The 27653-nt window shown below is 44.8% G+C and overlaps 1 protein-coding gene across 6 annotated transcripts in view; it reads right to left on the bottom strand.

Moving 5' to 3' along the window:
- Positions 1 to 1743: 1743 nt before the first annotated feature.
- Positions 1744 to 27653, bottom strand: part of LOC144603495 (metalloreductase STEAP2-like) — a 35679-nt gene continuing 9769 nt past the window's right edge. For 4 of the 6 annotated variants that reach the window (XM_078416802.1, XM_078416792.1, XM_078416785.1 and 1 more), the window contains 5 exons: positions 26058 to 26121; positions 24364 to 24857; positions 21092 to 21619; positions 19938 to 20102; positions 1744 to 4454 (listed from right to left, as the gene is read on the bottom strand). In XM_078416802.1, the coding sequence (XP_078272928.1) occupies positions 4170 to 4454; positions 19938 to 20102; positions 21092 to 21619; positions 24364 to 24855 (1470 nt within the window). In that variant the 5' untranslated portion in view covers positions 24856 to 24857; positions 26058 to 26121 and the 3' untranslated portion in view covers positions 1744 to 4169. Of the gene's footprint in view, positions 4455 to 19937; positions 20103 to 21091; positions 21620 to 24363; positions 24858 to 26057; positions 26122 to 27153; positions 27238 to 27653 lie in introns of all 6 variants that reach the window. The other 2 variants (XM_078416766.1, XM_078416757.1) reach the window with 1 other exon arrangement.

The raw sequence follows: 27653 nt of genomic DNA, 5'->3' as shown, positions 1-27653 counted from the left end.
CCCACGGCCCCGGAGAATGCTCCCCGTCCGCCAACGGGTCTAGAGATCAGTAGGGTTGCTGGGCCAGGCATGGCCCTGGGGGACGCTCCGTGCCTGCCAATGGGTACATGGATCAGTAGGGTTGCTGGGCCTGAGGGAGAGCTTTCCACCCAAATGTTCCAGTCCCAAACCTCTCCTGCATTGGTCCAACACCAATGCTGGAGTAATTCAGCAGGACTAGAGGATCTGAAGAAAGTTCTCGAGGCAAAATATCGCCCATTCCTTCTCTCCAAAGATGTTGTCTGTCCCACTGAGTTACTCCAGCATTTTGAGTCTACGGTTTACTAATCTTTTTAGGGAACTCAGTCAATTTAAATAAACAACTCTGGCTGCAAACCTACCCACATTCCCGACCCCTTGCGTTCTAGATCCCAATCGCAGCTCCAGCCACACACTCAGCCCCGGCCACACACTCAGCCCCACTGCGCAAAATGCCAGCCCCACTGCCCCCCATACCCCAGCCCCTCTGCCCCCCATACCCCAGCCCCACTGCCCCCCATACCCCAGCCCCACATACCCCAGCCCCACTGCCCCCCATACCCCAGCCCCACTGTCCTCCATACCCCAGCCCCACAGCCCCACATACCCCAGCCCCACAGCCCCACTGCCCCCATACCCCAGCCCCCCCATACCCCAGCCCCACATACCCCAGCCCCACTGTCCTCCATACCCCAGCCCCACAGCCCCACATACCCCAGCCCCACACCCACTGCCCCCATACCCCACTGTCCTCCATACCCCAGCCCCACTGCCCCCCATACCCCAGCCCCACTGTCCTCCATACCCCAGCCCCACTGTCCTCCATACCCCAACCCCACAGCCCCCATACCCCAGTCCCACTGCCCCACATACCCCAGCCCCACTGCCCAAAACATCAGCCCCACTGTCCTCCATACCCCATGTACCCCAGCCCCACTGTCCTCCATACCCCAGCCCCACTGCCCTCCATACCCCAGCCCCACTGCACTCCATACCCCAGCCCCACTGCCCCCCATACCCCAGCCCCACTGCCCTCCATACCCCAGCCCCACTGCACTCCATACCCCAGCCCCACTGCCCTCCATACCCCAGCCCCACTGCCCTCCATACCCCAGCCCCACTGCCCCCCATACCCCAGCCCCACTGCCCTCCAACCCACAGCCCCACTGCCCCCATACCCCAGCCCCCGACCCCCCATACCCCAGCCCCACTGCCCCAAACCCCCGACCCCCAATACCCCTGCCCCCCAGCCCCACTGCCCCCCATACCCCAGCCCCATTGCCCCCCGACCCCAGCCCCACTGCCCCCCATACCCCAGCCCCACTGCCCCCCATACCCCAGCCCCACTGCCCCCCGACCCCAGCCCCACTGCCCCCATACCCCACTGCCACCCATACCCCAGCCCCACTGCCCTCCATACCCCAGCCCCACCCCCACTGCCCCCCATACCCCAGCCCCACTGCCCAAACCCCAGCCCCACTGAACCCTGCTTGTGCTCGCTCTTGACTCCTGGCTCAAATTAGAGGCCATTGAGTGAATCAGATGCTGAATCATCAGGATTGGCAAACAATTGGATGCCTGATTATTAAAATGTTAATGCACTGAGACTACGTGAAAATCGTCATTTGGGTACCAAATGTGAAAGGATACAATGTAGATTCTTAATAATAAATCCCAAAACAAAATTGTTTGCAAACAAAGTAATGTTTATTGCAATACGCAAGTAGTTCTTCTATTCAAGGACAGCTGTAAAATACAACATTGATAGACAATGGGAAAAAAAGAAAAAATGGAACCTGCAGCTTGTTACAGAATATATTTGTGTAGAAACAACTATATTATTTGTTAAGAACATGCAAAATCTAGCCACACAAAAAAATTGGGAGAAGATTGGTGTAGTGATGTTCTATGATAAACAACACTCCTTGGAAAAAAATTGGCTAGATTGTTACACAAACTATAATGTCATTATTTCCAGAGTTGGACATTTCAGTGGAATGCAGTCTTACTTCACTGAAAGTAACAAACTTAATTCTTAAATAAAAAGATGGAATAAACAACATATTTATATTTATTTTATTTCATTAATACTTCATTGTGAACATTTCTTAACTATAACTATTACCTATGTAACCATTACCACAGATGTTATGGTAATTTCAAATTTAAGGATGGTTGTATTTCGTGAAACTGTCATTCTTATTTACTGAATTATTAAAAAAATAGCAAGTGCCAACACAGATTGGAGCTCATTCTAGATCTTCCCTAATCTGTACAATAATGAGTCTTTAGGGAGCAGGATCCATTTTTTTCAACCATTCTAAAAGTTATAATTAAAAGTTGCTAAATGTGTTTACTCCACATACATAGAACATAGGACAGCACAGCAACAGACTCACATATCTCCTTTAAACTTTCCCCCTGTCATCTTAAAGCCACGGCTTCTAGTATTAGACATTTCCATCTGGAAAAAAGATTCAAACTGTCTACTGCATCTATGCCTCATAATTTTATTAACCTATCAGAATTCTCCTCAGTCTCCAATTCTCAAAGAATCCACATTTGTCCAACTTTCTCCAACCTAAGCAGCAACCTGGTAAATGTCTTCTGCATCATCTCCAAAGCCTTCACATCTCTCCTGTAGTAGCACACACTACTCCAAATACAACCAAACTAGTGTTTTATGAAGCTTCAACACGACTTCCTGACTCCTATACTCAATACCCGATGAAGGAAAGTATCTTCTTTACCATTCTATCTACTCGTGTTACTAGTTCCAGGGTGCATTGCACTTGAACCCTAAGAACCCTTTGTACATCAATGCTGTTTGGGGTCCTGTTATTAAGTCTATACTTTCTCTTTATATTTGACCTTCCAAATTGCAGTACCTCACACCTGCCATTTCTCTCCCATATGTGGAACTGATTTATTTCTTGCTCTATCCTTTGACAATCTACTTCAGTCTGCAATTCCACCAATTTTGTTGTGTCATCTGCAAACTAACCAACCCATCTATAGTTTTTGTCCAAGTCATTTATATATATCACAAATAATGGAGTTCCATGCATTGATCCCAGTGGAATCCCACTAACCACAGACAAAGTCAGAATAACATCTTTCCACCCTCTTTCCCTCTGTCTTCTGTGTAAACCAGGTTAGAATTCGAACTACCAAGTCACCATGGATCCTGTGCACCTTAATCTTTTGGGTCAGCCTACCATAAGGAACTTTGTTAAATGCCTTACTGCCATGTTAAAACCATCTGCCTACTTAATCTCAGCAATCACCTTCATCACGCCCTCAAAAAAGTCTCAAGTCAAGTTTGTAAGATATGACCTGCCCGCACAAAGCCACACTGATTAGCCTGTTCTCTTCCAAACGCAAGTAAATCCTATCTCTAAGAATCATCTCCAACAGCCACCCAAACATTGATGGTGTCCAGTGTCCTATTATTTCCTAGATTATCCCTTTTCTTTTCTTAAACCAAGGAACATCAATGGCTACTCTCCAATCCAAAAGGATCTTGCTTGTAGCTAGAGAGGATACAACAATCTTTGTCAGTGCCACAACAATTTCTTCTTTTGCCTTTCTCAATACCTGGGATAGAACCCATCAGGTCATGGGAACCAATCCACCTTAATGGTCTTCAAGAGTCCCAACACCACCTTCTTCTTGATCTCAAAATGCCCCAGCAAATTGATACATATTGACATACCTTGGTGACTATAGACCACTTTGCAAAGCAGTATTCTTAGTAAGATTAGACAAAGAACAGGTTTGTGTGATAGTAGGCAAGCACAATTATAAGATTCTTATTACATAATCTAGACATCAAATTAGTAAAATATTCATTATTAGTAACCATTACAGAAAGCTTGTGTCAATTTTAAAATATGGCAGAAACAGAACAGACAGTAGAATTTGTAACAGGGTATTTATGAGATGTGTTCATCTTTAATAAAACACTCATACACTGTCCACCATTAAATACAATATATATTCTCTTAATATTAAACAATACAAAACTAAACAAGGAGTTGGAACTTCTAAAATGCATTGTCAATGATTTATGACCTACTTGGGCAAAATTAACTTGGTAGTCCTTTCATTAAGTTGAATGGGTTAAGTGGAAATTAATTGTTGGCAAAATCTCACATAACAGTAACACTTTCCGGAGATGGTTGAAAAACTGTTGTTGAAGAGTCGTCCTGGAATTGACTCTTTTCCCAACCCTTGCGTATTTTTCTCAATCTCATCTTAATGCACGGAAGCAGCAAAATAACTTTCCCAATGATAACGATGAAGGGTAGAATTAAAGCGAGGACAAAATTTGGCGGAGTGTAAAACCTGTAGTACTCCTCCTCAAAGGCTCTTTTCCATCCGTAAATCAAGACGTGAAATATGCTGATCAGGAGGGCCACAAAACCAAGTGTAGACTACAATAAAAAAAGAAAGGTTATACTTAGTAACACCAATGTCCACTCTTCATTACATTTTGTCCACAACTATTCCCTGTTTAAATTTAGTTGCAATGAATTTAAATCTGGATAATTTAATTCTAATTATCAGTGATATTTCCACTCCCATTTATGACCTGCTCCAAAAAAAGGAAACATTATTAGAAACTCTGGGGTATTAGCCCCCAGAAATACAAGTATATTTAAAAAATCGTAAATCCATAACACTGTGTGAAAACGTTGTACCTCAGGTTCAACATAGAACATTGAATGGCACAGTACAGGAACAGGCCCTTTGGCCCACAATGTCTGCAATGCCAAGACTAACACTCATCTGCCTGCACATAAACCATATACTTCCATTCCTTGCATATCCATATGCCTATCCAAAAGTCTCTTAAATGCCACTATCATACCTGCCTCAACCATTACACCCAATGCCACTATCATACCTGCCACAACCATTACACCCAATGCCACTATCATACCTGCCTCAACCATTACCCCCAGCAGCATATTCCATGCACTCTGCAACCTCTGTGTAAAAAAATACTTGCCGCACACATCTCCTTTCAACTTTGCTCATCTCATCTTAAAGCTATACCTTCTAGTATTGAGTTTTCCACCCTTGCAAAAAGGTTTTTGACTGTCTCCCCTATCTATGGCTTTCATTAATTTTATTTACTTCTATCTGGTAATCTCTCTTCTCCCCGTAACCTCTGGCATCCTAAATTGCATCCTCAAAACAATCTAAATTCAATATGAAAGTAGCAGAGAAAACAATGGTAATATGGCGAGTCCGAAACTTGCTAGTTGTAGACGAAGTTTATTGCAGCCGCAATACACGAATACAGAATCAAAACAACAAGTTACAGGACAACCAATATAAACTTACTGTCTTCCTTGAAGACTTCGCCGAACTGGCTAAATCGGGCGCCAAACGCGCACCTGACATCGCTGGCCAATCAGCGATGTCGTTTGCTGGACCAATCCTCATGGTCGCGTTCCCACGTGACCTCGCTGGCCAATCCGAGGGTTCGACGACCTGGACCATTCTCTATGGTCGCTACATGACCCCCCCCCCCAGAACCCGAGGTGCGGAACCTAGCAGGGAGCCGGATTTCGCGACCATAACGAGTACGGAGAGGGACAGCCTGAACCACAGGAGCCGGAGGTTCCGGACTTGGTGGAACAGCCGGAACGGGAGGTTCTGGAGGAACTACCGGAACGGGGGGTCCTGGAGGAACTGCCGAAACGGGGGGTCCTAGGGGAACTGCCGAAACTGGAGGTCCCGGAGGAACTGTCGGAATGGGGGTTTGTGGACTGGGCGGAACTAACGGAGGTCGGCCTCTTCTAGGGGTTTGACCGACCAGGACTGGTTGATCTGGGTCCAAATGGGCAGGTTTGAGCCGGGACACCGAGACGAGTTCACTCTTGCCGCCCATGTCTAAGGTGAAAGTAGCCGTTCCCTTACGTAAAACCCGAAACGGCCCTTGATAGACCCTCTGCAACGGGGCGCGATGGGCATCTTTACGCAAAAAAACAAACTCACAGTCCTTCAGGGAAGACGGTTCATGTACCATGGGACACCCATGACGTGAAGTCGGCACTGGAGCCAGGGAGCCCACCCGTTCCCGGAGAGCTGCTAACGCTGATGGGACTGTAGGGAGCAGGGCTGAAGTGTCCGGAAACAGATCTCCAGGTACTCGAAGGGTCGAGCCATATACCAGCTCTGCGGACGACGCACCGAGATCTGGCTTAGGAGCCGTCCGGATGCCCAACAGAACCCAAGGGAGTTGGTCTACCCAGTCTGGGCCTTCAAGCCTTGCACAGAGGGACGCCTTAAGTTGGCGGTGGAACCTTTCTACGAGTCCATTTGCCTGGGGGTGATATGCAGTTGTGGGTTGTAATTTGGACCCGTACAGTTCCGCCAGCGCGGCCCAGAGGGACGAAGTGAACTGTGGTCCTCTGTCAGTTGTAATAACTGCCGGGACCCCGAAACGAGCTACCCAGTGAAGGGCCAAAGTCCTAGCACAAGACGCTGACGAGATATCACACAATGGGAAAGCCTCTGGCCACCGGGTGAACCGATCCACCACCGTGAGGAGGTGGGTGTAGCCCCGGGAGGAAGGCAAAGGCCCGACCAAATCCACGTGGATGTGGAAAAAACGAAAAGCCGGGACTTCGAAATCCTGTACGGGGGGCTGGACGTGGCGCTGGACCTTAGCAGTCTGACAGGGCACGCAGGAACGTGCCCATCCCGCTACCTGTTTCCGCAGGCCATGCCAGACAAACCTCGCTGCCACCAAGGCAGAGGTGGAGCGGATGGACGGGTGTGCCAGCCCATGAATGGCATCGAAAACCCGGCGCTGAAGGGAGGGCGGTACTACCGGCCTGGGGCGAGGAAGAGAAACATCGCACCAGACTTTCGTGCCCTCCGACCCACAAGCTACCTGGGCCAACTTTAATCCCGAAGTGGTGGACTGGTACGTCGAAACGGTATCCGCCAGGAGCTGTGCCTCCGCGAGCTCCTGGGGATCCACTTCGCAGTCCACCGCCGAAATAGGGGGAAAAGCAGGTCTAGACAGGGCGTCAGCAACGGCATTCAGCTTACCCGCGATATGACGGACATCTGTGGTAAATTCTGAGATAGCAGTCAGGTGCCGTTGCTGGCGGGCCGACCATGGGTCAGACAATTTCAAAAAAGCAAATGTTAATGGCTTGTGGTCCGTAAATGCCACAAATGGGCGGCCCTCGAGGAAATACCTGAAATGACGGACAGCTAAATGGAGAGCTAGAAGCTCTCGGTCAAATGCGCTATATTTCAGCTCGGCCGAATTTAGTTGCCGGCTGAAAAACGCTAAAGGCTGCCAACGGCCACCAACCTGCTGCTCCAGAACCCCGCCCACCGCCACGTCAGAGGCGTCAACCGTCAGGGCCGTGGGGGCGGAGGGGCTCGGATGGACCAGCATGGTGGCGTCTGCCAAGGCTGCCTTAGCTGCCGTAAAAGCCGACTCTGCGGTCGGGGACCACAACAACTCTACCGGATTACCTGCAAGGCATTGGAAAAGTGGGCGCAGGACTCGCGCCGCTGCCGGAACGAATCTATGGTAGAAATTAACCATGCCTACGAACTCCTGCAGCCCTTTTACTGTGGTAGGCCTGGGGAAAGCCCGGATAGCCTCCAACTTCTCTGGCAAAGGGACAGCGCCGGCAGGGGTAATTCTGTGACCTAGAAAATCGAGAGCAGGCAGGCCGAATTGACATTTGGAGGGTTGAATAATGAGCCCGTGGTCTTGGAGCCGCTGGAACACGGTCCGCAAATGGGTCTGGTGTTCTTGCACTGAGGGGCTGGCTACCAGGATGTCGTCTAAATAAATAAACACAAAGGGTAAACCCCTGCCCACGCGGTCCATCAGTCGCTGGAAAGCCTGTGCCGCGTTCTTTAAACCGAAAGGCATACGCAACCATTCAAACAACCCGAACGGAGTAATAGTTGCAGTTTTTTGTATGTCCTCCGGTCGCACCGGAATCTGATGGTATCCTCGCACCAAATCGATTTTGGAAAACACCACCGCTCCTTCCAGTCCAGATGAAAAGTCCTGTAGGTGAGGTATGGGGTAGCGATCAGCCGTGGTGACAGCATTGAGACGCCAATAATCGCCACATGGCCTCCACCCCCCAGATGCTTTGGAGACCATGTGTAACGGCGAGGCCCACGGGCTGTCAGACTGACGAACAATTCCCATTTCCTCCATCTTCCTGAACTCCGCCCGTGCCACCACCAGTTTGTCTGGCGGTAGTCTCCTGGCCCGAGCGAAAACGGGAGGGCCTTCAGTGCGGATGTGATGGACCACACCGTGCTTAGCTGAAGGTGCGTCAAAACGTTGGACGAGCAGCTCTGGGAACTCTGCCAGAATCGCAGCATACGAGTCGGGGGCCGCGACGACGGCCTGGACAGTAGGGCTGGGCGAGGAGGCGATTGCCGGAGCGACGTGCTCGTCTTCAGCAGCGGGTCGGAGGTCGTTACCGCGGACATCAGGAACCAGTGAAAAAGCCCAGAGAAAATCTGCGCCCAGGATCGCTTGTTTGACGTCGGCTATGATGAATGGCCATTCGTATGTGCGGAGGCCTAAAGCAAGGGACATCTTCCGTGTGCCGAAAGTGCGAATTGGGCTGCCGTTAACCGCGATGAGGGTGGGACCTGTCTTACCCGATCTGGTTTCGAGGTCGGTCGGCGGCACTATGCTGACGATGGCTCCGGTGTCTACCAAAAATTCTGTGTCCGTGAATCGATCATGGACATAGAGGCGCCGGTTCTGGCCAATCGTAACTGCCCCTATGTACGATCGGCCGAGGCATTTCCCGCGAAGGTACAAGGCAAACGACAGTTGCGGGATTCGTTACCCCATCGTAGGTGATAATAGCACCAGCCGCGCTTGTGCGGATCTTTTTGGCGGGCTTTCGGGGAATTGGCGGGAGACGTGGCGCCATCTTTCCGTCGCGGTGGCGTGGTCACCGATGTCGAGACTTTGTTGATGGAATCACTTGCCTTGTTTTTTCCCGCTATGAGCGCGTCCGCTTTCGCTGCATATGCTTCGGGGTCCTTAAAAGAACAATCCGTAAGCAGCAGTCGGACATCCTCGGGAAGTTTCTCGCGGAATGCCTGTTCAAAAATCGGGCAATCCGTATGCTCACCGGCTAGCACCATCATTTCAGCCATGCGGACGGAAGGCAGTTGGTCTCCAAGCTCCGGTAGGTGCAGAAGTTTTGCCGCACCACCATGCTTATTTAACCCGAAGGTTCGCAGTAATGCCTTCTTCATGGTTTCGTATTTGTCTTCCGCAGGTGAATTTATGATAAACCGCATCATGCGCTTGGTTGTGTCCGGCGATAGAGCGCTGACGAGGTAGAAGTACTTCGTGGAATCGTCCGACACCTTCTTTATGTGGAATTGAGCCTCGGCGTGGATAAACCAAGCTTGCGGTGCGTACGTCCAAAATAACGGAAGATGAACGCCTGCCGCGCTTGACTCCGGTGTGCCCTGCTCGGTCATCGTCAACGAGGCGTCGGGTTCCTGCTCAGTTGGTGATCGTCCAGATCACGTTCGGGGTCACCAATATGGCGAGTCCGAAACTTGCTAGTTGTAGACGAAGTTTATTGCAGCCGCAATACACGAATACAGAATCAAAACAACAAGTTACAGGACAACCAATATAAACTTACTGTCTTCCTTGAAGACTTCGCCGAACTGGCTAAATCGGGCGCCAAACGCGCACCTGACATCGCTGGCCAATCAGCGATGTCGTTTGCTGGACCAATCCTCATGGTCGCGTTCCCATGTGACCTCGCTGGCCAATCCGAGGGTTCGACGACCTGGACCATTCTCTATGGTCGCTACAGTAAATTCAATATGAAAGTAGCAGAGAAAAAGCAAAGTACAGAGAAGGAAAGAATATTGAAGTGAGAGATAAGAAGCAACACTTTGTTAAGAATTAAATCGGCTCCCCAAGAATAATTCAAAAACAATGCCCAGTAGCACTGCTGTCTCACAGTGACCTGGGTTCAATCCTTTCCTCTGGTGCTGCTGGTGTGACCTTGTGGGTTTTCCCCCTGGGTTTCCAGTTTCCTCCAAATCACAAAAGGTGTGTGGGTTGTTAGGTTAATTGACAAGTAAAAATTGACCCTAGTGTGCAGGCGAGTAGTAGGTATGGAGGCAATTGATAAGAATCTGGGGAGAATAAAATGAAATGGGAGTAAAGTTAGCATTTGAGTGAGCAAAAGGGACTGTTTCCCTGCTGTATGGTTTCTGGGACTACATTAGATGTTCATCTCTCCAAGTAGACAAACATGCTTGACCTTAACGCTCCACTCAAAGCAATGCGGCCTGGGCTCCCAGAAGGCCACAGCCCTTGTTCGGCCGAATGCAAGACCCGGTGGACTGCAGGGGGAAGCCACCGAGCTGGTCCTTGGTGACTGAACACAAGACAAGGCCTTCATTTGCGGCCTGCAGGGGAAGCCACCAAATCAGCCCCTCTCGTTGGACCCGGTGGACTGCGGCCTGGAGTTGGGAGGCCTCCGAGCTAGTCCCTATATAACCCCGAAGATGGGTGAAGGAAGCCAGCGATGATGGACACGAGCCTTCGAGGTCAGCTGCAGGAGGCGCACCCGGGAACAAAGGTGGACGAGCGAGGAGAGGCACGTTGGTTCACAGGTAGACTCGCACATCCAAGATAAGGCGACAGCTGGAGGACTGCAGCAATCTGGTACTTGCATGGAATGAACACCACTCACGCACTAGTGCATGGACTGGACTATGGAAATGGCGCCAAAACATGGCATCTCTTGCATGCGGGATCAGTGGACCATTTCTGTACACTTGCTAATCAGGTTATGGCAATAATCTACTGGACTACTTGTAAGAAAATAATTCCACTGTGTGCTAGCACTTTGCACATGTGACAATAAAAGCACCATGGAACCATTGAAATTGCCACTTGAAATCATTAACCGTGATATTTGATGAGTACACAGTACAACAGTGGTGCAGACTTCATTAAAGTGATTTAAATCAATGCTGATATCTTTAATGCTCAAGTGCCACTAATTTTCCACTGGTTAAGAATTCAGTGACAGGGAAGCCATCAATTTAATGACGACTGAAAAAGCGAGAAGCATTTAGTTAAAATCTACTCATGCAACAAAGCAGAGGTTGAAACCATCGCCACTCTAAATCATTACAGGGACAAGAAATTAATGGCATGGCATGACGATCATGAGGAAGAGAACCCTACCCTCCATACAAGCTTATGTTAGTTTTTCCTTCATTTGTTACTATCCTATGCAGAAGAGCAAGACTTTGATCCCCTATGCATTTTTCCTTGAGTCCTTTTGGTTATTCAACCAGCAGTTGTCCTCTAGCCTGTCAGAGGGCATGGGAACTACCGGAATCTCATTGAAAATGACCTGCATATTTATGGAAATTTAGCGCTTTTTAATTCACAGATGATGAGAGAAAATGGGATGTAGACAGCTGGCAGTCACTCAAATCCCTCATTGATGAAAACTGCCATTAGATATAAAGTCATTTTTAATTTAGCTCAGAGATACAGCGTGGAAACAGGCCCTTTGCCCCATTGAGTCCGCGCCGACCAGAAATCCACACACACTGATGCTTTCCTACACACGCTAGGGACAAAATACCAATACCAAGCCAATTACCCTACAAACCTGTATGTCTTTGGAATGTGGGAGGAAACCGAAGAAGACACACAGGTCACGTACAAACTCCTTACAGACAAGCACCCTTCGTCAAGATCGAACCCAGGTCTCTGGTGCCGTAAGGCAGCAACTCTAACCACCATGCCGCCCATTTATTGTATCCATCTTCTTTCTGCAGAGTAGAAACAAGGAATTGCAGATGCTGGTACACAAAAACAGACACAAAGTGCAGGAGTAAGTCTTTGGAACCAGGCAGACCAGGCAGCACATCTGGAGAGCACGGATAGGTGACATTGTGTGTTGGGACCTTTCTTCAGACTGATTGTTAATGGGAGGGAAAGGGGGGGGGGGGGGAGAAAAGAGATATGAAAGCTAGGGGAAGGGAGGGGAGCAGGACAAAGCCCAGCAGGTAGTGTGTAAACTAGCAAAGGGGGAGGTGTTTGATTGGTAGAGGATTGAACACCATTTCCCAATATTTACATCAATTCCAACATGTCCCCACCCCAGTCACATTTCCCGACCCTCTGCCTTTTTCACCATCAATAGAGACCAGTCATTCGTGCACTCATCACTTCCCACCAAAACCATCCCCTCCCCAGGTACTTTTACCCTGTAACCAAGGAGATGTAACACCTACCCCTAAACGTCCTCTCTTGACTCCATCCAGAGATCCCAGCAATCCTTCCAGGTGAGACAGAGGCACCTCCTCTAATCTCACCTACTGCATCCAGTGTTCCTGATGTGGCCTCCTGTACATCAGCAAGACCAGGTATAGACCATTTTGCCAAACATTTGTACTTGGTCCACCAAGCTTATGACCCAATGGTTTGCTCATTGAATTCTTCAATTTTATGTAACTATAAACCTTGCCTCTTTTCTCCCCCACCCCCTTTCCTTTATCCCCTCCCTTCTGACCCCCCCTTTCTTCCCTCCCTCTCTTTTTCCCACCACATTTCCCCTCTCTACCTTGTGCCCCACCTGGATTCACACCCATTTCCTCCCCCCACCCACCCACCTACATTCCATCCTCCAGCTTCACATTTCACCAGCCTTCAATCCTTTTGTCTCACATCTGTCTTTCTTTTCATCTCTGGACTTTGTTCAACCATCTGCCCAGCAAAACCCCTCTCTCCTGTATCAACCTGTCAGGCTTTATCCTGCTCCTTTCTTCCAGCTCCTCCCCGCCCCTTACAATCAGTCTGAAGGATCCCGACCCAACCTTGACATACATAAGTAATAAAAGGGCTCGACCAGAAACGTCACCTATCCATGCTCTCCAGAGATGCTGCCTGACCTGCTGAGTTACTCCAGCACGTTGTGTCTTTCTTTTTACAGAGACAAGGCTAAATCGATTGCTTTAGATCATGATGAATTAAGGAGTGGAGATGTGAATGAACTTGTCTATCCTCCTCTGAAGGATTACTTCATAAAATGTAGTGCATGTATATCATCACCATGTCACAATCCCTGCAATCAAAACTGTTGCAAGGTCCCCTCTGAACAATCTAAAACATGAAAGGAAGCGCTTGTTTGGGTGTAACCGCACATTTTTTGCAAAGTATTTTAATTAACACTTTAGCTAGAATCCATTGATATGCAGTACAATTTTTAATACCTCAGATACTCAAATTTCCTTTGTCCTAAAAAAAAGTGTAAAATCAGTGTAAATGAATCCAACAATAAATCTTATGAGCAAGCATGTATTCGAAGAGAATGGTTCCCCATTCCAACATCTATTTTGCGCTAACACATTTAAGGCATCCAGATTGCAGCGTTAGGAGCAATGCTTAACTAAATTCAATATGTCCTTTGATGATTTTTGTGAGCAGTTCTTCATAAGAGTATGGTCATGTGCTATGAACATCAGATTTTAGGCATCTGACCTAATAGAACAACCAATGCCTGTTGACAAGTCCTGGAGTGGAAAACACAGCCCCATTTCATTATTCCAGGAACTTTTGAATTTGCGAAAATCTTAACTGTCATATGATTCCTACAAATAGCAGCTTGTTTATAAGAAAGAAAATACTTTATTCGCAAGTTAATCTTTTCCAATTCTCCACAGTTTTAAAAGATCCTAGATAGTTTGTTTAGGAACTTTTTGTAGTGATGTGGGCACAGGTCTTTATCTTTCAACAAATGATAAAAAGGTTTGGCAAGCACTTTAATTTGAAAGTACACATGATAAGTATGCAGCAGTTCCTCTGCAGACTTGATTTGAAGTGCATGATTAGAAACATAAAAAATAGGTGCAGGAGGAGGCCATTTGGCCCTTCGAGCCAGCAACGCCATTCATTGGGATCATGGTTGATCATCCGCAATCAGTAACCTGCGCCTGCCTTCTCCCCATATCCCTTGATTCTGCTAGCCCTTAGAGCTCTATCTATTCCTTCTCCCATTCCTTCTCTCCCGAGATGCTGCCTGACCTGCTGAGTTACTCCAGCATTTTGTGAATAAATCGAGCTCTATCTAATAATCTTTTAAATTCATCTAGTGAATTGGCCTCCACTGCCTTGTGAGACAGAGAATGCCACAAATTCACAACTCTCTGGGTGAAAAAGATTTTTCTCATCTCAGTTTTAAATGGCCTCCCCTTTATTCTGAGACTTTGGCCACTAGTTCTGGACTGCCCCAACATTTCTGCATCGAGTTTTTCCAGTCCTTTTATAAGATTAAAAAAGATCCCCTCGCATCCTTCTGAATTCCAGTGAATACAAGCCCAGTCTTTCTGATCTTTCCTCATATACAGCCCCGCTGTCCCAGGGATTAACCTCGTGTACCTACCCTGCACTCCCTCAGTGTCCTTCCTCAAATTAGGAGATGAAAACTGCACACAATAATCCAGATGTGGTCTCACCAGGGCCCTATACAACTGCAGAAGGACCCCTTTATTCCTATACTCCAATACTCTCGTTATGAAGGCCAACATAGCCGCCTTCAATGCCTGATGTACCTGCAAGGACACCCAGGTCTCGTTGCACTTCCCTTTTTCCTAATCTGACACCATTGAGACAATAATTAGCCTCCTTGTTTTTGCCGCCAAAGTGGATAACCTCACATTTATCTTTATTATTATACTGCATCTCCCCACACACTCAACCTGTCCAAGTCACCCTGCAACCTCCTAGCATCCTCTGCGCAGTTCACACTGCCACCCAGCATCTGCAAATTTGCTAGTGTTACTTCTAATTCCATCATCTAAATCATTAATATATATTGTAAATAGTTGCGTCCCCAGCACCGAGCCTTGCGGCACTCCACTCGCCACTGTCTGCCAAGGACCCGTTTATTCCTACTCTTTGTTTCCTGTCTGCCAACCAATTCCCTATCCATGTCAACACCCTACCCCCAATACCATGTGTTCCAATTTTGCCCACTAATGTCCTGTGTGGGACCTTAAAGGCTTTCTGAAAGTCCAGATACACTACATCCACTGGCTCTCCTTCATCCATTTTACTTGTCCCATCCTCAAAAAAATTCCAGACGATTAGTCAAGCAGGATTTACTCTTCATAAATCCATGCTGACTTGGACCAATCGTTTTACTGTTATCCAAATGCGCTGTTGTTACCTCTTTGATATTTGACTCCAGCATCTTCCCCACCACCAAAGTCAGGCTAACTGGTCCATAATTCCACGTTTTCTCTCTCACTCCTTTTTTGAAAAGTGGGAAAATATTAGCTGCCCTCCAATCCACAGGAACTGATCCTGAAGCGAGAGAACATTGGAAACTGATCACCAATGCATCCACGATGTCTAGAGCCACCTCCTTGAGTACCCTGGGATGCAGACCATCAGGCCCTGGGGATTAATCAGCCTTCAGTCCCATCAGTCTACCCAATACTATTTCTCACCTAATGCAAATTCTATATTTAATTGTTAGGGTGCAGTCAGTCTGAACAATATTTGACCAAGTTTCATTTCCTTTCGTAAAGTTTTCTCCAAGCTGATATGTTGATGATCATTTGGCTCAATTTAGTTCATCGATTCAGTTAGTCAAAGACCTGTTTTAAACAACTGCAAGGTTTTCGATTCCACTACGTTACCACATTAAGTTGCAAAAAGCTCAACGTTACTTACCAAGTCCATATCCCGTATTTCTACTGCAATTTGATTCTTAATAATTCATGGGAATGTGGATATCTGTGGGTAACATTTATTGACTATCCATAATTGTCCTTGCAAAGATGTAGCTGAACTATCTTCTTAAGATCTGCAGAACTATTCATACAGTGCCCAGTCTGGCTTCTTGATGAAAAAACAGTTTCCGTCAGGATGGTATGAGACTTGGGTGAGAACATTCAGACAGTGGAGAGCTTTGCTCTTGCTGCCCGTGGCTACGTCAAATCATGATTTGAGGTGCTGTGGAAGAAGCCCTGGTGAGTTACTTGATGGCATCTTGTTGATTTCTTTGCTAAGGAAATGCAAGATCTCATGCTTTAATGATTACTATCCAGTGGCTTTGACATCCACCATTGTGACGTGCTATGAGAGGCTTTTATTCACAAAATGTTGGAGTAACTCAGCAGGTCAGGCAGCATCTCAGGAGACAAGGAATGGGCGACGTTTCGGGTCGAGACCCTTCTTCAGACTGATGTCAGGGGGGGCGGGACAAAGGAAGGATACGGGTAGAGACAGGAAGATAGAGGGAGATCTGGGAAGGAGGAGGGGAAGAGAGGGACAGAGGAACTATCTAAAGTTGGAGAAGTCGATGTTCATACCACTGGGCTGCAAGCTGCCCAGGCGAAATATGAGGTGCTGTTCCTCCAATTTCCGGTGGGCCTCACTATGGCACTGGAGGAGGCCCATGACAGATAGGTCAGACTGGGAATGGGAGGGGGAATTGAAGTGCTCGGCCACCGGGAGATCAGTTTGGCCAACGCAAACCGAACGCAGGTGTTGAGCGAAGCGATCGCCGAGCCTGCGCTTGCTTTCGCCGATTATTTTCTTATGCTATGAGAGGCTTGTTATGGCACACATTAAATCCAGCCTACCAAGCAACCTCAATCCACTACAGTTCACCTACCAAGCGCAGGCTCGGCGATCGGTTTGCTGAACACCTCCGCTCATTCTGCCTAAACCTACCTGATCTCCCGGTTGCTAAACACTATAACTCCCCCTCCCATTCCCACACTGACCTCTCTGTCCTGGGCCTCCTCCAATGTCAGAGTGAGACCCAGTGCAAATTGGAGGAACAGCACCTCATATATTGAGCAGTTTACACCCCAGCAGTAAGAAAATTGATTTCTCTAACTTCAAATAACCCTTGCTTTCCCTCTCTTTCCATCCCTCCCCCTTCCTCGTTCTACCAGTCTTACGGTCTCCGACTACATTTTATCTCTGCTTTGTCGTTACCTTCTCCCAGCTAAGAATGATCTATTTTACATTTTCTTTGATCTCTATTCCCTTTGCCCTGTTTTCACACCTTTCACTTCATTATCTATGTATCTCCCTATTCCCTGACAAGAGTCTGAGGAAGGGTCTCAACCCAAAACGTCACCCATTCCTTCTCTCCAGAGATGCTGCCTGAGCTGCTGAGTTATCCAGCATTTTGTGTCTGTCTTTGGTTTAAACCAGCATCTGCAGTTCCTTCATACACCTACCACAACAGGTTAATGACTAATGCATCTCCCTGGCTTTACACTCATCTCTGGTCCATCTGGATAAGAAGGACACCTATGTCAGACTTCTATCCATAGACTACAACTCTGCTTTCAATAACATTATCGCAACCAAGCTCATCTCTAAACTCATGAAATTTGGAATCGGCTCTCCCCTCTGCAACTGGATCCTCAACTCCTGACCAACAGACCACAGTGATAATAGGGGACAAATCATCCCCTACGATAATCCTCAACACTGGTGCCCTGCAATGATGCATTCTCAGCCCTCTCCTATACTCCCTATACACTCATGACTGTATACAAATGCAGCTGAATACCAATCTAACTCAGTCGACAAGTTCGCAAACCGTAGTGGGATGATATCAAATAATGAGACGGAGTATAGGAAGGAGTTTGAGAACCTCGTAACCTGATACCAAGACAACAACCTCTCCCTCAGTGTTAGCAAGACAAAAGGATATTGTGATCGACTTCAGGAAGCAGTACACGTACCCCAGTATACATTCATGGCACAGAAACAGAAAATGGATGAAAGCTTCAAGTTCTTAGGAATTTATCCTGGATCAGCCATATCAAAGCAATGGCCAAGAAAGCACACCAACGCCTCTACTTCCTTCGAAGGCTTAAGTAGTTCGGCATGTCCCCAACAAACTTCTACAGATGTGCTGCAGAAAGCATTTTATCAGAATGCAACACAGCATGGTTTGGGAGCAGCTCTTTCCAAGACCGTAAGTAATTGCAGAGAGTTGTGGATGTAGCCTAGACCATCATCCTTTCTTCCATGGGCTCATACACACCTCGCACATCTTCGGCAACACCACCAGCATAATCAAAGACCAGTCTTACGCTGGCCACTCCCTCTTCTCCCCTCTCCCAATTAGGTAAGTACAGATGTTTGAAAATGTACCGCTCCAGATTCAGGGACCGTTTCTCCCCGGCTGTTATCAGGCAACTGAACTATCCTTTCACCAACTAGAGTGTGGTCCTGACTTTCCATCAACCTCATTGGAGACCTTTGAACTATATTTAATCAGACTTTATCTTGCACTAGATGCTGTACCCTTTATCCTATATCTGTACACTGTGGACGGCTCGATTGAATGGAGTTTAGTTTGTTGTCACGTATACCGAGGTACAGCGAAAAGCTTTTGCAATAATAAACTAAAAGGTTCTTCCCCATACAGCCATGATACAGAAAACATGAGAATGAATGTGCTACTAATGGTGCTTGAACAGTACAGAGTTTCTTGCATGTTGAAGTGTAAAGAAAATGCTAAAGAGACCCAGCAGGTTTGGCAGCATCTTTGAAAAGATAAATAGAGTTAATGTCTCAGGTGTTTTGGAGACATTTGTTGTCAGACACTATTTTCATCATTCCCAGTCATTCCAGGATGTGGGCTTTTATGGCAGGATGAGTATTATTGCAATTTATCAGCCTATGCCCAATGATGTCCAGGTCTAGTTCCCCGTCAAATCAGTTCTTCATTATTTGAGCAAATGTGAATTTGAATTGAACATGGTGCAATCTGTGCCTGTCCACACTTCTGATCCTTTGGTGGAGGGAAGGTCGTTAAATCAAGCAGCTGAAAAATATCGGGCTTGGACACTCTCCAGAAGTACTGATGCCATTTTGTCCACAAACCAAAACAAATGCCTTCTACCTTCTTCTCTAAGAGGTATGATTCCATCAATCGTGAACCCCTCCACCTTCCCCATTGCCCTTCCACTGATTTCTTATTGACTCCAATTTTATTAAGCCTCCTTGATCAGTTACCTAGTCGAAAGCTCCCATAGTACTGATTGTGACTCATTTTCATTTTTGAACACAGAGTACCCGTGCACAGATTACTGGAGACCAGTACCATTTGTTAACTGCTGAAGAAAGAGAATGGATCAACAAGCTTGCATCTGGTCATGTTTTTTGTGGATAGGATCTCCCTGAACAATTTTCCATTCTGTCCGATGGATGATAGTTATAGTTGGGAAAGTCCCTCCTCTGGCAGCTTGTTCCATACACCCACCAGCCTTTGTGTGAAAAAGTTACCCCTCAGATTCCTAGTAAATCGTTTCCGCTTCTCCTTAAACCTATATCCTCTGGTCCATGATTCCCCTATTCTGGGCAGGAGACCCTCTGTACTCTGTACATTTGGACATATACCTGGTTCTGCTGGTAAGTGTGCGGGGATCGCTGGTCAGCATGGACCAGGTGGGCCGAATGACCTGTTTCCGCGCTGTATTTCTAAACAAAACTAAATACAATTCTGCTGCCACAAGAGCCTGACGCACTTTTAAAATCTCAATTTTGCCCAATCCACCATATCTACATCGAAACAGCTGCTTGTAATGATATTTCAATGAAGAAACAGGTCATGTAAATTTTCCACCTTTTACTCCTCTGCCATCAGCTTAATCTGGCAGCCATGGACAATTAGATTCATTGGCTTCGGCCTATTGGTAAAAATGAATTGCTGCTTGAAACAAATGAAAGCTTTTTGAACTATTTTGTACGTTTCCATTTAACCTGGTTCTAATCAAATCCATTAAACAAACTAAAAATAACCAAAGTGGAACTCTGAACACCAGTGTTGCACATCATTAGAAATGAAAGAGAAACATACGTGAATAAAGCTGAACTCCCTCCAATTCACTGAATTACTGACTGAAGGTATTGATGTAACTGCTAGCAGTGACAGCAAGCCCAGACTCATTATCCCAAAAGATATGTACATTTCCATTCTCCACACCTCCTCTTCATTCCAAGAATCTTCAATATTGACATGAACCTATGGGAAAAAAAAAGTTACATGTGAGATTTTGCTGCCACTGGCAAGGGACCTAGAGATGACAATAAAGAAGAATTACTTTAGGCATTCCAATGTTTGAGGAAAATATGGTCCATCCAAGAATGTGCTCGAACAAAAAGCAAAATGGTCGAGACGTGTAAGCAAAAGTGAATGCCATCTCTTGCTGTTCACCTTCAAGATTCTTAAATAAAGGAATTTGTATAGTCTGAATTTCATACCTTGGATGGATTTAGAACAAGAAAATATCTCGGTACACGTGACAATTTTTCATATTAGAATCTAGGTTAAAATAATAGGCTATCGACTCAAAATATCATCTACCATGTCCTCCAACAATGCTGCCTGATCCACTGAGTTGCTCCAGCACTTTGTGTTTTTGCTCAAGATTCCAGCATATGCATTCTTATTTCTCTCTTTAAGTAATAGTCCTTTCTTTCTGCAAGTATTGCCTGACCTGGTGAGATTTCTACCAATTTCTGACTTCATACCATCTGGAGTTTTTCTTTTATTTCCATTTACAGAGGGTGGATACCTGAAATAAATCAGAAATGCTTAGCAGTTCATGCAGCACCAACATTGTGGACACCCATGGAACATGTGTAATGATTTGGGTTTATTATTGTCGCATGTACCGAGATAGAGAAAAACTTTGTTTGCAAGCTGTCCAAACAGATCAGATATACAAAATACAATCAAGTCGAGCTGAAGTGCAATATATGGAGCAAAGGGGGAAGATACAGAGTGGAGAATATAGTTCTCAGTATTGCACCACATCAGTTCCTCAGTCCTCAATGGGGAAGAGGCGTATCAGATAGTACCTTAGGTTATGGGAGGACCATTCAGCACCCTGATAACAGAGGGATAGCATGTTAACTATCTCAGGCAAGGAAGAGTGGGAATGTCAACAACAAAGTGATTTTCAAAACAAAATCTGAGACACAGATTTCTCTGGGTTTTTTTTAAATTACCTGCTGATAAGCCATGTTGAGGTAGAAATATCGTTCTGAACGTCGCATTGGAAGGCAAAGGCTGTAGACTGCATGGACAGAGGCAAAAAAGAAACTCAATAGCCCAAGCTGCTTCCGACACTGTAGCCAATGTTCAAGCCAGACAGGAAACCGGCGATACTTAGTTCCAGAATGTATCTGGAGCGCAGCGGCTAGCAATCCAGCCAGGTACACGAGTGAAAGGAGGGTAATAGCAACAACAGGCAAAGTCTTGTTCACTATTTCAATTGGAATTTTATAGAAGTCACTTTGTTTGTTCTTCACATAGGGGTGCACAATATCACGAATGAATGAGTATATGTAGAAAAATATGGCTAGGCCAATTGCCACAAGCACAGGACCTCTCCAGTGGGTAAAGAGATACAAAGGCATATTTTCTATCTCCTTTGCTGAAGCCAACATTCCCATATCAACAGGAATAAAACCCAGCTGCCGGGCCAGTTCAATTATCAGTTGTCGGGCTTCCACCACATTACTGCAAATGTATATCTGAAAAATAACAGAAAACAAAACAAGTGTGAGCATATCCCACACTATTTTCCATTGATGGCAACATGTTTAAAATATGATCAAACATATAAAAGATCATCTCAGAAATATTCTTATATCACATACAATGGATCAAATCTCGGTATCGCAAGTGATCAAACCGCTTTGCTTTACCTACAGTCAAAGCATTAAACAAAGCAAACTATTTTAGCACATAGTTGCAGTGCGGAAACAGGCCCTTCAGCCCATCGAGTACGCACCGAACAGTGATCCCTGCACATTAACAACATCCTACAAGTTACATTTAAACCAAGCCAATTAACCCAAGTCTTTGGAGTGTGGGAGCAAACCGAAGATTCCGGAGAAAACCCACGCTGGTCATGGGGAGAAAGTATAAACTCCGTATGGACAGCACCCGTAGTCGGCATCGAACCGGGTCACTGACACTGTAAGGCAGCAATTCTATGGCCACACCACCATACTAGTTAGTAGATGTTATTGAAAAATTATGACTGGATTTTCCACCACACTCTGAGAAGTCACCTAATCTCAAAGAAAAGAACGGAGGAAATTAAAATGAAGGAATGGAGGAGAAATCACCCTTGCTACCTTTGGTTGTCTTGAGGGGGCATTGTTAAACTGCTGTCAGTATATGATCAAAAAGTCAAAGTGTTACAATTCAGAACTACAACTTGTTAACAATCTGTTAACACTTCACAGCAGCTGTTAAATGTGTGTTATGTGCAATGGTATCTTGATGTGATTAAATTGCTGCCATGTTTTCTGGACAAGGATTACAATTAAAAAGAGCTGTCGAGCTTCCCCTAGTCATTATGGGCACAATATATATATTTTTTAAACTTATGAGTTAGCAACAAAAGGTCAACTGCAAGGGCAAAAAAAATCTCCTGATGCTGAAAATATGCAATTAAAAACAAAATGCTGGGCTCCGTCCGCAGCCCAGGCAGAACCTGTGACAATAGACAATAGACAATAGGTGCAGGAGGAGGCCATTCGGTCCTTCGAGCCAGCACCCGCCATTCAATGTGATCATGGCTGATTATTCTCAATCAGTACCCCGTTCCTGCCTTCTCCCCATACCCCTTGACTCCGCTATCCTTAAGAGCTCTATCCAGCTCTCTCTTGAATGCATTCAGAGAATTGGCCTCCACTGCCTTCTGAGGCAGAGAATTCCACAGATTCACAACTCTCTGACTGAAAAAGTTTTTCCTCTTCTCAGTTCTTAATGGCCTACCCCTTATTCTTAAACTGTGGCCCCTTGTTCTGGACTCCCCCAACATTGGGAACATGTTTCCTGCCTCTAACGTGTCCAACCCCTTAATAATCTGTGGGAACAGAAGCTGAGATAACATTAAATGGAAGACTGCCAAATAGTTTAATATTGCAGAGAGAGCTGAAGCAACAGATAGGAAAAAGGGAACCTTCAAAATTGATGTCTACTGCATTGATGCCACAATAAGATGTTGAAGCTATTTGTTTGATTTGCTAATGAGGGCAGTTAGAAGAGACACAAACAAAGGAATATAAACGCTATAAAATGTTGGGCTGTGGAAAATGCACATCGGATCAGGCTGTGCTATTGGAGAGAGAAGAACCGTCAATATTGCAGGTAAATGACTACAGAATAAATGGTCAGTTCTGACATGGAGCAAGTTAGCTGAAGTTGCTAAATTTGATATCAAATCCAGACTGCCGCAAGGTGCCCAGACAGTAGACGGAGGTCGTTCATCAAGCTTACATCTGTTCTTGTTATATCAGTGCAGGAGCCAACAGATCAGAGTGGGAATGGGTTAGAAAATAAAAGTGGCAAGCAACAGGAAGCTCAGGATTACCCCTGCAAATTAAATACACGATTTCTCTAATGCAGAGGTGGGTCACATTGGCGTCACCAAAAGAAACACACTAGATTGGAAATGGAAGTGAACTGTCAATTCACCTGAAAGGGTTGTTTGGATCCCTGGAGAGTGGGAAGGTAAGACACAGAGTACAGGGTGATACATCTCCTACAATTGCATGGAAAGTGGCATGTCAAGGGGAATGGGGAGAACGTAAATACTCCAGACAGGCAGCACTGCAAGGCAGCAACTCAACCACTGCGCCACTGAGATGCCGTTACTTCATTCTCCAAGTTTAGAAAACTTGCTCTTTTATTTATCTGAGCCATTTTTGCTTGCCTTTTTTTCCTTTTTTATTTGTAAGGTTTGGCCTACTGCAATGACATTCTCTACCACCTAGACCAAGTTGTTTTCCCCTTTCCCAGTCCTAATTAAGGGTCCTGGACATGAAATGTTAACAACTTTTCTTTTCATAGATGCTACTTGAACTGCTAAGTTTTTCTAACTTGTTCAGTTTTTATTTAAGATTTCTAACAGTTTTATATTTTGGTGCTCCTTTATTGTCCATTTTCCCTTATGGAACACATATTAAGACCAACAATGGGCATTAAAATTATCATCCAAGTAGTTGCACATTACCAAATAAATTAAATATTACCAGCCAAGAGCCATGCTAACATATATAGGCAAAATTCTACTAAATTAAATCTACTAAACACAAGCCTCTGTCTCGACATTCAGTACATACGAATTTAAGAGAATGAAAGCCAAATTCTTAAATGTTGCTATGACCATTACAATTCATTTATAAATTTGTCAAGCAATTAGTCTAACCACAGATCTACAATTTGAATTCCACCGAAATCTGCAATTATTGCACATTCTTACCTGTCCGTTCGCATTTCTTGGGTCAAACTGAAGTGCCCAGGCAGATATTACATTAAAGCCTTTTACCACCGTCGAATCTGGGAACAGTGAAGCAAGATATTCTGCATTGGCTTCTGGATACTGGTTTATTCGCACGTTGTTGCTCACATCCACAAGGATTTTGCCTACCAGCAAGGGCTTGAGGTCCCACAGAGAAGCATAGTGCTCTCGATGTATGGCAACAAATATGAGATCAGTTTTTATAACAGCATCCTCCTGGTGCATGATTTCAGCAAGAGGAGGGAAATACCCAACTGCCCGTTTGGGATTTCTGCTTCCTATTACAACAGAGTATCCAGACCGTAGAAACCTGATAGCCAATGATTTGGCAAAATCTCCACTTCCCAAAATCCCGATGGTAGACTTGGACGATTCCTTAAAGCTAAGTGTGCCATTTGGTAAGAAGGTCTCGCTGGTTTCTTTGATGTTCCTCACAATACAGATTGAGTCCATTGCTGAAAGAAAATTATTTTAGTACATGGACATATTTTAACACAATCAATTTCCTTCTTTAAATAAACAGGCTGAAGTGATAGATTTGGCAGAACGATGGAGGGAGATAGTTATAATATCTGTAATAATTTGAACTGACTTCTCTTATTAAAAGATACATTTTCATTGATTTTAGATGTAAGAGCTAGATAGAGCTCTTAAGGATAGCGGAGTCAGGGGGTATGGGGAGAAGGCAGGAACGGGGTACTGATTGAGAATGATCAGCCATGATCACATTGAATGGCGATGCTGGCTCGAAGGGCCGAATGGCCTCCTCCTGCACCTATTGTCTATTGTCTATTGTAATTGAGTGCATTGATCAGATCTCCAATTCCATTTAGAAACTGACCGTTACAATACAAAATACTGCCAATGCTGAAAAACTGAAATAAGAACAGGAAATTACACTTAGACCATATTAATGAACTTCGAGTAAAACTTTAAGTGATCTCTGCATGAATGCCTCGTCTGAAATAGAACCAAAGACACAGAAAAATATAAAGCTGACAAAATAACTTTGTTTCTTGCTAGGTTACATTTTGCTAGAGCATAATGTCAGGGATATAGGGGTACACCTTGTTGAAATTGGCTCGAAGATGTATTTAAGTATCTTATTGCTATGCTGGGATTTTCATTTTGGTTTTCACTTTAAAGCACCAAGATGTCTTTTATTTTCTAGACTACATGGGAAATATTTTATAATTCAACCAATGCAAAGCAATTTTTTTTTTAAAGACAGCAGAAGATCAACATTTATTTTCTATTTTGTACACAAATACATTCATTGAAACAGGTTCTAAAACTAGACACTATCCTGGTTAGTGACTGAAATATTAACTGCTGAATGTTGGATCCAAAGCAATACATCCAAACAACATTTTACACCAGACTAAAAACAGCATTTCAATGGAAAGCATTCATCTCTATTAATGCATGTAATGTTAAGCCTGCAGATGAAACAATCTCAGTACAACAAAAATCAAAGTCTTCTACTGGAACTGGGTCTTGTTTTTACAAAGGTTTGGTGAATATTGCAAGCACATCGAAAAAACGATCATCAAAAATTCTGAATGCTAACTGAGCTGCATCAAAAGATGGCAAAACCCATGTTATTCTGAACAGAACAGAACATTGTTTTAAGAAGGACCAATGCAGGAACTGACCTTGTTATATTTCTTTTTCTGATCTCTCAAGATAGTTATTAGGAATGTCTAATGGAACTGTGATCTGGCAGAAAGAGAGAAAAAAAAGGGGCATTATTTATATTTGGATGACAACGTGTGACTTTGAAAAATGCTCTTTCTGTCCTCACTGATTTTTTTTTATTAGAACATTAGGAACTTGGCTGTACGCAGTGTTCTGCCCAGCAGCATGTTACAAACCCATGGAATTAGTCATTTACCAGTCTGTTCCATTATATTTTCCTCTTTTCCCCCCATCTCACATCCTCCCCTCTTCGCATCACTCTGATATGCAAATATATTCCTCATTTGAAACACATTAAACATCAAATTTAAAATACACAAGAAACTGCAGATGCTGAAACCTTGAAGAAAAAAAGCAAAAATGTACGTTCATTATATCTCTAGAAATTTCCAAGATTTTTGATTAAAAAAGTAGGACATGATTTTCTTGATGATGGAGCTAGTTACCAAGCAAGATCAATGGTCAGAGAATATAACAATATAAAGAGAAAAAAAATCCTAACACCCAAGATACTTTGCCCAAGGAGTAATTTTAACAAGATTCATTGCACCTCAACATTCAGCGAAGGCCAGATTTGGGAGTAGTACTCACTGAGCTGACACTAATTTACCACCAATTAAATATTTTCAGTCCATTTCTGCTAAATGACCTGTCAACCTGGTAAAATCAGCCTTCACTGTATCAAAGACATTTGCCACATGATTATCTTTTACATAACTGTATTACATCTAAATAAATTATGATTTGTGCAGGCAGTATTCTCCCACTGCCTAATCCTCAAATCTTTAATCCAAAACTAAAGTTGTTTTATCGGCTTTGCTATATTTATTGATTTATTTTTTAGCCAGATTGATATATTTTGATGTTAAAAGAGATATGGGGATCAGTCAGGGAATTATTATCGGGGCCGATGTTCAGCTATGATCTTGGTGAATGACAATGGGCAAATGGCTTAGTTCTCCTGTTTTACAATATGTAAAGATTTGGATATGTAAAGATATTGGATAATTGAATATAATATTTGATTTTTTTGTGCCTATTTGATAGGATTACCTGAGCAGAAGATAAAATGCAAAGATATCTACATCAAATGGGATTCTTCCATCTCCTCTCAGGAACCCCTCGAGTTCAGCACATCTGCCAGAGGAAACAATCAATCACTATTGGCCTCTTAAATTGTTTTTTCTCAACTCAAGGCCATACAAGCTTGGTCTCTCCAAAGGCTCGTGCCAAAATTAAATCAGGAGAACCTTTATTGCACTCCCTCAAGTCCAATACATATGGGCTCAATGAATTTCCTCAGCCTGGCTACATAACATAACTTGTGGAAAATGCTAAAGAGAAAAAACACAGTTGATGGTTGGTCCAAAGGGAAAATTCTTCAACTAAAGATCAGGAATTACCTAGAACAGGCTGCAGCTGTACCCTGAGCGTGACGGCTGACCGGACTGAATAATGGCACCAATTGCATGTGTAATATGCAAAAAGAATTTCACTGTGCAGTTGCATATGCGACATATAAAGCAGCATTGAACCACTGTACTGCTTACCCC

The sequence above is a fragment of the Rhinoraja longicauda genome, chromosome 2 (assembly GCF_053455715.1).
Source record: "Rhinoraja longicauda isolate Sanriku21f chromosome 2, sRhiLon1.1, whole genome shotgun sequence".
Taxonomy (NCBI): Eukaryota; Metazoa; Chordata; class Chondrichthyes; order Rajiformes; family Arhynchobatidae; genus Rhinoraja; species Rhinoraja longicauda.
Note: the sequence above shows the minus strand (reverse complement) of the source record. Positions and strands in the feature narration are given on the sequence as shown.